This window comes from Eucalyptus grandis, chromosome 11 (genome assembly GCF_016545825.1).
Source record: "Eucalyptus grandis isolate ANBG69807.140 chromosome 11, ASM1654582v1, whole genome shotgun sequence".
Lineage (NCBI taxonomy): Eukaryota > Viridiplantae > Streptophyta > Magnoliopsida > Myrtales > Myrtaceae > Eucalyptus > Eucalyptus grandis.
Window position 1 is genome coordinate 29078991 of NC_052622.1, and position 13410 is coordinate 29092400.

Below are 13410 nucleotides of genomic sequence, written 5' to 3' on the forward strand. Positions count from 1 at the left end.
AGGTTGAGCCAAAACCTACTGGTTGCTTATTAACTATAGAACTGGATCTGAAGTTTCTTTCTGCTAATGCAGGAATATTTTTTTCCTTCTACCTGTGGATAACTATAGTATTATATACTTTATTTAATTACTTACAATAGTCTATCCTAGTGATGTAGCGATATGTAAACCCACAGGCCACGTACCAACCATCATGTGTCTTTGTTAGCAAATGAAAATCACTCAACGTTTGGGCAGCCTTCTCGGTTTTGACTCACGTTTTACCTATCCATAAGATTAGTGGAGTATTTCATAAATCCAGAATTTACCTACATAGGAAGGGTTTCCCTTGCCATGATAAACAAGAGCAAAATGCTAGGACATTACTTACTATCTCAATACTAAATCAAGCATCGTCTCAATACACACGCCACATCATAAACATCACTTATCAGTCGCATTCATTTCAAACAAACCAAGGCAATTCACTCTTGATGAAGTAATGCACCTAAATTAAATTGAGGTTTCAATGTTTTTCCAAAATTGGAACTTTATTCTGTGAACGGTATGTGCTTGCGTCGGATTCAATGTCACCCATACATGTCAATTTTTAAGCGACTTGGGCATTATATAACTCCTAGTTATTCCATCGACTTTAAAAATTGACTAATCATTTGGATTAATGGATTACTTTACCTACTCAAGTCTTCTTCTTTTGGTCCCCCAAATTTTGGTTTTTTATTGTGTTTTTCTTCTTCTTCTATATGTCCATACTAAACAATACTAGTCATTGCTTGAAGATCACGCAGTATGCTAACATAAAATATTGCAAGTGGAAGGAGAAAGGCAGTCAGATGTGACTCTCGAAATGTTTTAATTAATAATGCCAATGAGCAGAGAGAACATATCGGTGGATTTTTGCCGCGTTAGATAGGAGATTATTAATGACTTCCCTAGTATTTAATTAGAATAAGAAAAGAGAGAACCTCTCATGATATTATCGCTATCAAGAAAAGAAAATCGCACCGACTTGGAGAATAACAAGGACCGGTTGTTCTCTCTCACCCGTCCTTCTATTATCAGGTTCACGGGTACACATGAAAATTTAGATGTGACAATAGGTGAGGGATGGGGTTGGCTAAGAATTGCTCAACGAATCTTGAAAGACGATAGATGCAACTTGTCTTCAAAAAATTAAAAAATGATTATCATAGGGAGTGATTAGTTTTGCAAGAATTGATGCCAGAGAAATGCACCCAACACGAAGACAGTGACAACATTGTATCGTTCAAATCATGGTGAGGAAGCCAACATTGAGGATATCGGATTCATTGGAAGTTATCTTTTGTGTAATTTATATATAATCGAAATTAGGGCAATAGAACATGTATGGTTTTTTTTTTTTTTAAAGAAGTTTTTTTATTTCAATATGCTCTAATTGAGTGAGTGTTTTTATTAGTTCTCTACTCTTAATGTTCGAAAAAATAAACTAGTTAATTTTATTTTATTTTTTGAAATTTTTCATTAAAAAAACAAGTTCATTTCTTTTTGGAAAAAAAGAGGCCTGATGGCCACTCTTAGGTCATGTCCATGCTTCGTGACCCTTCAATCAAACGCCAGATTGGAGAAATTACAACCTTAGTGTCCCTTTTCCCCTTTAAACTCGCTACTAAATCAGATCAAACTCATTTAGCTTCTCGGATCTCGAGGACTATGGATAAGAAGCTACTTCCTAGATCAATATGCCAAAATCCACCCTCGTCTTAGCTTTCTCCGTCTGCTATATTCTCCAAGGGAACAGGCATGCCTTTCCGACGTCACCGTCAAATGGACAACATTATCGAAACCGAAAGTGTAAGTTTCTGTCCATTGAATTTGTGAGAATAGTGCTCAAAAAGCTGAGAAGATTCCTTAAGTTTGGGCTTTTAAATGGACTATAAAATCCATGACAGTCACAGACCCGTGTGAATTCTGTGTGGTGTGATTGGTGGTGTGATTGGTGGTGTCAGATTCGATTGCCTAGAAACCCTTGCAAGTGGCAGAACCGAGGCGGGTCGGGTTTCAGCCCAAAACGGAAATCTGGATTTTTAGGCGGGCCGGGTATATACTTGTGTTTAACATGATTTAAGCTCAGATTAGTGAGGATTGGACCGGTACAAGTCCAAGTGAGATCTGAATGAAGCCTCTGTCGAGAAGCACCGAACTTCGCTTTTCTTTGTTTCTTTTTGGTTAATGAACATGTTAAACCCGTGCCGTTCTGACTTGTGCTGGTTGTGGCGTTACATCTCCACCGCCACGGAGCAAATGGGAGGGCCCCGCCCTTGCCACGAAGCGAGTTAAGAGTAGTTGCTCATGGGGACTTGAACGCCGCACAGGTCTATAGAGTGAAGAAGCCCAACTGGATGCACTGCTGCCCGTGGGGCGAGCAGCACTTTAATTTAATCTCAGTTAAAAGATCAAATCAGCATTTTTTTTTTCGACATGATGATAATCATTGCTTTTCCAATAACGAGTAGATAGGTAAATTTCAAGTTCATTCATACACCAAAAAAAAAACACTCAAGTTCATTCTATCAATCGATTTGGGTAATGAAATACACTAAAAAATTAGTGATATTATTTAACAAATTTGAGCTAAAGTATAGCAAGTTAACATATATATATATGTTCAAACATATATATATATATATTGGGTAATCATTTTCTCCAAACAAAATTTACTACATCATATAGTAAATTAGAATCAATGAAAATTAAAATTCACAATTAGAAGAGTAGTTTTTTGGCTACAACACAGCAGTAACTTTTTCTTTTAGCTAGAGTACGAGGAAAATTATTGTATATGTCTATTATATAATTGACGTGGTGTAACAAACCAAACAAATCATCAACGTGGTATACATCACAACCTACCTTCACATTTCGACTAGAGAATCTCCCCCTTTTATCACCAATTTCTCGATGTTATTGCCTCATTGTCTAATGGTCACACAAAGTGTCATTTGAATGCTTAAAGTTAAAACACCTCATTTGGTATCTTTCTAGAGGATCTTTGATATTAGAGAGAACAACGAGAGACCGGCTTATAACTCATGAAGAATGTTTGATCTCTTCTACTCATATCACATCTAGTATCATTTCTTTTAACTTCAAGGGTTGGGTCAGCCAACCTAAAGAGGACTTGATTTCTGTATTAGACTCGTGGTTGAATTGGGGCTATGCAATCCAAGTACGTTTCTTATCCTCCCTTCTAAAAGATTATCGGATCCACCTGATTGAATGGCACTGTTGATCCCACCAAGAGTGCGTACATCCGATTCATAAATTTGTCAAGTAAAATGAAGAGCCAACGTCATGTTTGTTTTTAGAGTGTTCACTACAAAAACATGGGCTAGGAAAACAAAACAAGCTTCTAGTTAAACCCCAATTTCATCTAGTGTAAAGATAGAACAACATGATTGAAAAGGGTTAGATGTCTTTCACGTGGTGATAATGGAATGATGTCTTGTGGTCCATATCGAGACGAGTGTCCAACATGACTACCAATGTACATGAGTGAAGCATCTCTCTCCCATTACCAAAACAAGCAAGTGGCTCAGCAATGGCTGAAAATGATGGATGTTGCACTCCTGAGGTGCATGCTTTCTCAAAGCCAAAATGCAAATAAACATAGAACAATGCACAAGAATGATGGGATATTTTTATTTACTTATTTTTCTCTTTCTGGTACACTCAATGAAAGGACCTTTCACGCTCTAATTGATGGATCCTTCTTGGCTTCATTGAATCCATCTTTGCCATTTTCTGCAAATGAAAACAAAACTCAACCAAAGCGGCGCCGCAGTCCCCACCAAACCCAACCCAACATGGGATTCCCCCCTAAGCATTATTATGTCTTCTTTCTTGGGACCACCTTCCATGTGACCAAGACCAGAGAGGACTAATTAGAAGAACACACCCTCTTATCCTCCCAAATGGCCAAAGTGAGGGCAAAAAAAAAAAAAAAAACCCTAGCAGCTCATAAGATTTTGTTTAGAATGTCCTCTTCTACTTCATACTGATGATTGAGTTTACAGTAGAGGAGTTTCCCAACTCTTGCAGAAAACTAAGTCAAACACATCCTTTACTTCCCTCATGCATGTAAATCCTTAGTACGATTGAAGTGTTAAATATCTTGCATCATCTCATATGTCCTATCAAAACATTGAAAACTTTTAATCCCAAATGCCGGTTAAATGCAAATGTCCATACCATTTGAACTCGACCGGCGTCCAGGATGTCACATTTTTTCTACCAATGAATCAAACCCGTGGAACTTTTCCTTATATTATGGTACTAAATGTATGACAAGTATGAAAAATGTGCATAATGTGTATATGAGAGGTAGTAGCAAAGTCAATTTGGGAATGGCTTAATCTAAAACATCAAAGGAAACACTTCAACGTAAAAACGCATGTATAAATTATAGAGGAAAAAGCAATCGCACATTACACGAGCAACGGCTAGTACACACATTTCACTATCATATCCAGTATCATCACATTTCCTCGGCTATGTTAAAACTTCTTAAAAATTGTAATTTCCCTCCTAAACCACACACTTTTGTATCTTCGACAGCATATTAGCGGCTCAATTTTACTCAAATAAGCTCCTAAAAACAAAAGGAAAATGTGCATGCTTATCTATTCTAGGGTTTTAGTCTTCACTGAGGTTTATAGCATTCCATGTGTATTTAAGGTTAAGAAGGAGTAGGAGGAGATATTGCAAGATGGATATTAAGAATATTTATTTATTTTCTGCATTTTAGTTCTGACGACAGAAGTAATTCAGTCCAACCTAGACCTAAAAGATAAGAATAGCACGTGAGGGACTTCTTTCAACAACGATTCTGCTACAACAATCAAGAATTCGATTGAACCATATCTGACCCTCAAAGAACAAAAGAAAAAAAGAAAAGAAAACTCTCAAAAATTTGGACAGCCACTTCTACTTAACCACTCACTATTATATCTACAATATAGGAAATTTAAAATGAAGAAAAGAAAAGGAAGCATCGAGAGCTTTTTCTTTCTCTTTTTTCTCTTGGGTTCAAACCCTCATTCAAATAAATATGATCAATACCCAAACCCTAGATAAATATTTATTTATCTAATATTTATTTACCTATGACAAACACATCTGTAGTGGTAAGCACTGTTAATGGGATCATTCCCTTCAACAGGAACTTGTTCCGCCCTGCATCTGTACTTGCAACCTCTGCATTCATTGTATGTGCATATTGGCCTGGTCGACCCAATCATTAATCTTCTTGAGTCCTTATCTTCGTTCTCATCCTCTTCCCCCTGAAGCTTCATATCCTATAAAAATCACGTAAGAAAATAATTCGAAGAATAATTATTCAAAAAACAAAGAACCCTTCAAAAGCAAATTACAAATAATAGCAAGAGTTAGGCTACGTAGTGTAGAACCAAATGGTGCTATTGAACATTAAGGTATAATTCACTTCGTCATCATGTGTTGTTAAGTTTGAGTTGACATGGCCCATCACTTCAGAAGATTTAACCATTTAATAAAAGATTGGTTTATGTTCATGCGTCAACACTTGCAAGACGTTTCTGTGTGCTCTCACCTGCGAATGCGCGGCTTCTCTCTGTAATGAAGCTACATGATATTCAGGATTTGTTCTTGAACCTGAAATACCAACAAGAATGACTTATCAACTCATCTTGTAATGAAAAGACAGGAGATTCGAGAAAAAATGGTTGAGATTGCAAAAGAACGAAGCTTATAACACAATCATTTATAGTATCTGCCACACACTGACAATGACCTTGAATAACGGAAGCAGCAAGAATCAAGCTGAAGAGAAGCAGCAGAAAGAGAGGTAATTTAAGTTTAGCCATTTTTGAAATGCGAATCAGACCCTCTCTCTCTCTCTCTCTCTCTCTCTCTCTCTCTCTCTCTCTCTCTTTCTCTCTCTCTCGCTGTGAAGTTTCAAAGCGAGGGGTTTGAATTTATGTGAAAGATAAGGGGAAGGGGGAGAGAGAGAGAGAGAGGACTGAAGGGGAGGGTTGTGGTCAATTACTGACCATAAGAGATAGACTGAGCTAAAAAAACCTGCAAGTGTTTCAGAGAAGAGACACACTCCTTCACCACCGAAAACACAGAGAGGTCCCCTACGTACTCTTTTCCGACAGATTGCTTATAATTCCAGGACCCGCATGCAAAAGCCCAAAAAGAAGAAGTTGAATTCAATTGCAATTTGCTCGCAAAATTACTAAATTGCCCGTTGAGTGGGATATAGTAGTGATTTTTATCAAAGGGTAAGAAGGGGCTTTTCTAGATCGAGAATCTTGTGTGGAAATCAAAAAATTCTTTTGTGGGTTCATCGTCATCATGTGTTGGCCCCCGAGAAGCAGCTTTAGGAATTGCCTAGAAAGAATAAAGAGCGGAAGATCCTGGATGAGCATGGAAGCCATGTATGGGCTCTCTCAGAGTCAGATATGCAATGTGGCATATAATTCAAGAATTTAATGCTGTTTCCATTAGAAAATAATTGCTCCGCCTAAAGGAAAAAGTAAAATAGTCTTTGCAGTGTGCAGTTCTATTACTTGTTATGCTAGCTAATAGTACAGAGTTCTGTGTAACACTACAAGTCTACTACTAATTTTCGCTTGTTCAATGACAATGTAACGGTTCTTTTTATTACACAGAGGAATCACTTACCTAACCATCCTCGCATCGAAAAGGAGAATGCGAACTGTGGTCCTTACTGTGGACTCACATGCGTATAAAAGAGCATGAGAAAGATCAAGATGCTGCTGCTGAATCTATGCAGACAGAGGCACCAGTGGAAATGATAAGACACTGATTGTACTTAAAGCCAAGCACAGGACCACCATCAACGTGAACTTCTGTGTTAAAATCACGGTGCTTCTTTGAAGTGTCATCCAACAAAAAGAGCTCCACTTACTAGTACAATGAAGGTCCTCCATAGTTCAACTGGAATTGGCTTGATCAGTACAATAGCAATATCCGGATACATCAAAGTGCAATCCAAAGTTCAAAAATCAAGGCAACTGATTTCATTTATTAGATACAATTACAGTGAGCTCATCCCTATCAATTTGTACTAAACGTTACAACTATGGAGAAATGTAAACATGCAACTTCCTTGAAAAAGGAAACGATTCACAAAAATTTGGAGTAAAGATGTGAAGATGCAGTTCGAACATATCAAAAATGATTAGTGGCATGCTCTTCCACGGGCAACAGAACCATACAGAATCCAGAACATGTCTCCAAAGTCTCTACAAATCCTCGAAGCCATTCACTTCGCAACAAACAGATGAAACTAAGGAGTTCCAAACAGGGACTTCCGGTACGTCGCCCCGGCTGACCATCTCCTCCAACCACATGACAGCTTGATATTGCCTGCCAATAGCACAAAGACCTTGAATAATTGTACTGAAAATACCACCATGAGGAAGATGCGAATTGATAATCATCTGCTCCAAGACTTTGCTTGCTGTCCCAAATCGACCTTCGCGACAGAGCCCATCCAACAGAATTTCATAAGACGTCTTGTCAGGGGTGCAACTTAACTTTTTACGCATCTTTTCTAGATAATCAACAGCAACAACTGAAAACCCCTGATTACACAGTCCTTCAAGCAAAATATTATATTGTCTTTGTGTTGGAACAGAGTTGTCCTCCACCATCTCCACATCAATGACATTCGCTGCTCCTTCCACTTCACCGTTTCTGCAAAAAGCAGCCAACTTCGCTTCATAGGTAGAATTCAGTGGCCTAAAGCCTTTTCTGCGCATCTCAGAAAGCACCTTTTCTGCCTCTTTAATCTTTCCTTCATTGTACAGGTCAACCGCCATGGCACTATAACTAGCAGAACTGGGGACCCCGCCTGTGATCAAAGAATCATTGATGGTACGCTTCATCACCTCTAATTCTACAGCTTTGTTACATCTTGAAAGATCAAGAGGCTGAACATGCTGCCTAAGTGCTTTGAGTCCCTTCTTTAAGATTTTTCTAACAATTTCTACTGCTTCTTGAACTTGGCCATTATCGCATAATGCAGACAAGAGGGTTCTATAAACAGCAATATCCTCACCACTTCCCTTTTGGGATATCCTCCAGAACATTGAGTACAGCAAATGGGTGGCTTCATTCAACCTCCCATCTTCGCACAGTCCTCTCATGAGAATACCGTAACTCTCTCTGTTGGGATAGCAATTTTGGTAATCCATCTCCTGGAAAATACGAAGCGCGAGATCAGAACGCCTTCTCTGGCATAGAGCATCCATGAGCAAATTCAAGGAACGGAGACGGGACTTCACTGCCCATCCATGAGAGTTCCGTAGGAACAGATGATGAGCATCTTCAAGCCTGGAATCTTTTACCAAAATCTGTAGAAGGGCATTGAAAGATTCCGTCTGGTTCACACAATTAAACTGTGGGAGAATTCTGAAAAGACCAACAGCTTTGTCAAGCAGTCCATGTTTCGCATAGGTGTTAATTGCAGCTGCAAAAGTGGAATCTGCACACTCGCATGAATCCTCTTTCATCTCATTGATCACCTCTTCCATCTCACTAATTCGGCCACAGTTTGCCAGAATCCCAATTATGGTGGAGTATACTGGACCATTATGACGATAGTTCGGGTACTTATGTCTAGCTTCTCTGAAGATTTCAAGAGCTGTAACTGGATTTTTCTGGCACTTTAGTATCTGAGAAAGCTGAGTAGGATTTAGAAGTCGTGGCCATCTCACATGCATGGTTTCCACAAATTATCTATGTCAAAAGATGGGGCCTTCAATTCTCAGCACACATCAACGTCATGGCAAAAGTCCTTCAGAACAATCCTACAAATTAATCTATCCGTAACTTTACAAGGCCCAGCGAAAGCTGTAAGCATAGGTTCCTACGTGAAGCCAAAAATCTTCTATTAAGAGGTTGAAATTTGACAGTAGATGTAATTCTAACAAATATGAGGTACTGGAGATAATGTATCACTAAAGAACCTCAACGAATAGATCACCAATGCAGTCTGATTGACTGACTGTGATGGACCATTCCATAATCACCCACGAGAAGCCTAGGTGAGATAAGCATTGCAAGTATTAGAAACTCTGGTCAAGGTTCACCTGATCAGAAGAACATTTTAAGAGCCAAACTGATCAGCAAATGGCCCACATGCAAGTGCCCTAGAATCAAATTTGATGTTTCCTCCAATCACTGGCCCCCTGCAAGGGCATATCAAGAGTTGCACAGTGACTAAAAGCATAAGAACGGCACTCCTAACACAAAGTGATTGGTCGAGCCAAATGGGCAGATTGTATACACTGCAGGAAACTGGATTAGTCATGTTGCACCTCATAAATTAAAGAGTTACACAATCATGTTTGGATGTTGAATTCGGATCATCCTGTCATCCATATACGCTCAAAAATCCGAAGCAACTATACGGAAGGATTATCCACAAGCTCGTAATGCAGACAAAGGAGAAAGACTTAATACGCAGCACTGATTTTTGTCAAGGCATTCTAGAATCCTGCAGCAGCAATTTCCCACTATTTCTTACATATCGAATAGCTATATAAAGCACCAACATCCCATAAACAGTGTAGAGACTTTGCCAAGTGCGGTGCCCTGATTGAGGACTTTTATCAAACATCATGGAGGCAATCACGAATCAAACATATGGGTACGGGGGTATGAAGATTGAACATAATGTCGGGAGTTGACGAATCATAATTCCAAAGTGCAACTTCTTATCTTTGGCGAGATCATAACCATAACCACCACACTAGCTCTACTAGATCGCAACCCAACACTTGAAATTCAGCGGCAAGAAGCGTGTTTTCTCTTTAAATTTGTCCACTATGAGTCAATTTTCATGCATTTTTCTCGACGATGGGTAGTTAAATGATCAAACTTAAAACCACCCACGCAAACCCAGATTCTGCAATACGGAAGAAGAACGGAATGAAGGAGCAAACTCGAAAGAAGTGGAACTGACCACGCTTCTCTCCTCATCCAACGAGTGAATCGAGTGCGTCCGCGGGCGTGCGCGAAGAGAGAGAGAGAGAGAGATATCAACTTCTTGATTAAATTTATGTCGCAATACCGGAAACTTATTTGGGTTCTTGCTTGATGCTGAATCTTCAAATTAACTCCCTTATTGTATAAACAACTCTGTGTTTTCTTTTCGGGAAAACCCATCAAATATTTCAAACTATATAACACATTTAATATAAATTTTCTTTTGCGCTATAAAAAATTGTCAAGACCATTGCCATGGCAATATATTTACCTTAAAGTTTTTTCTTGTGAGATCAAAAACCATAAAATTTTATTTGTGTCACAAATTATAGAAGTCTAATACCTTTTGAACTCTCTATCCTAACAATCTCCCTATCATGTGATTGATCACTAAATTCCTTCATTAAGATATTCACCAAACAAATTGGAGGCTCCCTATTATACTATGAGCTTGGATATCATTTGTTAAAAGTACGCACTAGAAAATGAATACCTTCCTTAGAAGGTAGTCAAAAGTCTGAGCCCATTAATATATCTAATTGATAAGTTATGGATAATAATAATATATTAACTGTTCAACACTATACTAATTCTTCAATTTAGAATTTCTTTAACACAACTCACATATACATCATAAAAATTTATCTTTAATTAAGGTTGAATTAGATAAATTTTCAGCCAAAACCACATCGCTTTTTGTTTCACATTCACCATGTCAACATAGTTTGTCTTTTGTCATATATGATGCCAAATTTTTAATGGTGCTTATTGACCAAATATTGACATAAAATAAATGTATCATATAAATATAAGTTTGAGAGTTTTTGTTTCACAAAAAAAAAAAAAAAGGATAAATATGTCAAGGTAGGCATAGTTTGACGTTTTTTGAAGATTTTTTCCTCCTTCTTCTTCTTCTGTTTTTTTTTTTTTTTTTTTTTTGGGAATCAAGTCCTATTTTAAGTACTATCAATCTTGTGTGATTGTCGTAAAATAAGGTAAAACCAAAAGAAATCAACTTTTAAATGGTAAATTATACACGTTGGCGGCGCTGGCCGGACACTATGATCGATGTTTAGTAGCAAATTGCAATCTCTAGCTCTCTTATTTCGTAATATCGCATTTTCGTTTTTGTCACCCTTTTGTTTTATTAATCTTGAATTAACTCCTTTGTTCGAAACAAAAATGATCATTGGATTCACCTGTCCCGGGGTGTCAATTTGTGGGCCTAAGTACATCATTTGTCTCTTGGACCCAGATGGGCTCGCCCCAAGCTCAATAGTTTACATAAGAAAATTTAGTATTCTCTAATCACGAGCAAATCAGACCAAGGATATTATTCCAAACCCAAGAAATAATTAATCAAGTCTAATTTTCAGATCGCTGAACTCATTTCGCCAATAAAAAAGGTCGGGTCACATATCACGTCGCTTCGTTGAGGATATTAGTTAAAAGGACTTATTTGCACAAATCCTGAAATCACTCGATTGCACGAAATAAAAAACAGCGGATCAAATTCAACAAATGACAGAGAAGACCAAAAAGGAAAGATGGGCTTGATTGAAAGGATCATCCATCGGTTTCTTAGAGTTTCGCTTCTCCAAGGACACCCAATATTTTTATAAATTAGCATGATCCCCCCTCAGAATTCTGGTGCTTTTCTTTTTTGCCCTCCTTCGTACTAGTTACTGCTTCTGGTTCTGGACAAATCCCGTGAATCATTGCAGACAATTTGCTCTTCTTTTGGTTTTTCTCTGCACTCGTTACTGCTTCTGTTGAACGGTGGTGCAAGAAGGAAGGGAATATTCTGCGAATCATTGCGAACATCAATAGCAAAATCCCATTCTCATGCATGGCCCATGGATCACACAGGACTTGGGATGAGAATGAGAAGGGAATGGCTGTTGCAGTCATATGACCCTACTGCTTTTTATTGAGTGGAGCACAAAGGAAGCACTTCATGTAGCTGGTTTTGTGACTTTGTCTACTCTCGCCCAATCGTTGGACCTTACGAAGAAACAATCATTAAATGCCGTTTTGTAATACCAGAGGCAAATGCATTATGCTACTGTTGAATGGTAAGGCTGTGGAATCAATTACTGGATACAAAGGCATAGCGAGTGAACCATATTCGATGCCCATAGTGCATCGTTCGTATATAGTTATCTTTTATTGTCTTGCGCCTTTGGCGCCGGAGTTACATCAGCCATCAAACGGGTAGCTTTAGCTATAATAGCAAGTAATTTGTGTAGATGTAGTCTATGGATAGACCAACTTCTTTATAGTTTGCCCGCTAGCAATGTTACTGTCATTTCTATCGAGCGGAAAGAAAAACGGATAGAGCTCATATCGGACGTAACAACTGCTATACAGAACTCGACAACCCTTCCGGCTATTGCAGATACCTGGGAAATTCCCGACAGCAATGGCCAAGCACTGAGCACAGGACAGCTTGGGCAGGTCTCTGGTGCATTGGACCAATGCATAGAGAGTGATGAATGGTGTGAGCTTAGTCTTGCTTTTCCCGAGCCCTCTGTTCTCAGGCACGACCGCATCGGCTTCGATCCGGTCCATCAGCCTCCCTAGCTCTTTATTGAACTTTTCGGGGTCAGTCACATTCTCGACATTGATATAAAATATCCCAGAATACGTGTCGACCTCACCGATGAAAGTTTTGTCGTCATACCGTAGAAAGCAATAGTCATACCAGATCCTCGCATCAGCCTGGTCCGGGCAGAGCTGGCGGATTTGCTTGCCCGCATCTTGGATGCAACTCGAGCAGTCATCTTGGCTTACATCTCCTCTGCATTGCGCTAGGCCATATACCTTGTCATTGCCTGAGCCGTAAGAGGTCGTGAGGAAGCCAGTTGATGGAGCTTTCGATACCAACTCGGTCAGGACATGGTCGATGTTCGACCAAATCGGGCTGGCCTTGCTGATGACCGTGTCTTGGTTGCAGAATTGGCCCAAGGGATCATCGGATTGGGCATTAGAAACAAATGGGAGAACCAGGAAAAAGAAGAAGAGCAGGAGATTGAATAGAGAAGTCATGGCACAAACTTGTGTTTCAATTTCAATTGAAACTTGTGACTTTTGCAACCTTTTTTATCAGGAAAAAGTGGTAAGAGCTGATTGAGTGGGTGGGCATCGAGACAGCAGGCATATTTGACTGAAATAATTGAGTCACACGATCATGTTGAGTTTGAAAATCAAGAAGCACAGTATTGTTTCTAGAGGGTCTCCAATTTTCCTTCCCTTGCATCAATCGATCTGATCATTTCATTAGTAATGCCTTCTTAGTAATTGCTCTATCCACACAGATCCACTGCACTCGCACAACCTTTATCCGACTCTCAATAGCCATATTTTCAGAAG

The 13410-nt window shown here is 38.9% G+C and overlaps 3 protein-coding genes across 7 annotated transcripts; all 3 read right to left on the reverse strand.

The window, feature by feature from the left end:
• Positions 1 to 3663: 3663 nt before the first annotated feature.
• On the reverse strand, positions 3664 to 6089 carry LOC104425686 (EPIDERMAL PATTERNING FACTOR-like protein 9). Its single transcript, XM_010038453.3, has 4 exons — positions 5810 to 6089; positions 5609 to 5670; positions 5143 to 5336; positions 3664 to 3783 (listed from the first exon to the last, which is right to left on the reverse strand). Exons 1-4 carry the CDS (start codon positions 5880 to 5882, stop codon positions 3759 to 3761), a joined length of 354 nt encoding a protein of 117 aa, XP_010036755.1. The 5' UTR covers positions 5883 to 6089; the 3' UTR covers positions 3664 to 3758.
• Positions 6090 to 6952: 863 nt separating this feature from the next.
• On the reverse strand, positions 6953 to 10183 carry LOC104425687 (pentatricopeptide repeat-containing protein At1g05600). Of its 5 annotated transcripts, none has more exons than XM_039304138.1 (3): positions 10016 to 10183; positions 9141 to 9239; positions 6953 to 8723 (listed from the first exon to the last, which is right to left on the reverse strand). In XM_039304138.1, exon 3 carries the CDS (start codon positions 8580 to 8582, stop codon positions 7290 to 7292), a length of 1293 nt encoding a protein of 430 aa, XP_039160072.1. In that variant the 5' UTR covers positions 8583 to 8723; positions 9141 to 9239; positions 10016 to 10183; the 3' UTR covers positions 6953 to 7289. The 5 variants fall into 5 exon arrangements, with proteins under 5 accessions (XP_039160072.1, XP_039160071.1, XP_039160070.1 ...); XM_039304137.1 differs by having other exon boundaries at positions 6953 to 8858; XM_039304136.1 differs by having other exon boundaries at positions 6953 to 8917.
• A 1966-nt stretch (positions 10184 to 12149) lies between these two features.
• LOC104425688 (cysteine-rich repeat secretory protein 55) lies at positions 12150 to 13132 on the reverse strand. Its single transcript, XM_010038458.3, has one exon. The coding sequence runs from the start codon at positions 13084 to 13086 to the stop codon at positions 12295 to 12297; it is 792 nt and encodes a 263-aa protein (XP_010036760.1). The 5' UTR covers positions 13087 to 13132; the 3' UTR covers positions 12150 to 12294.
• Positions 13133 to 13410: the final 278 nt, after the last annotated feature.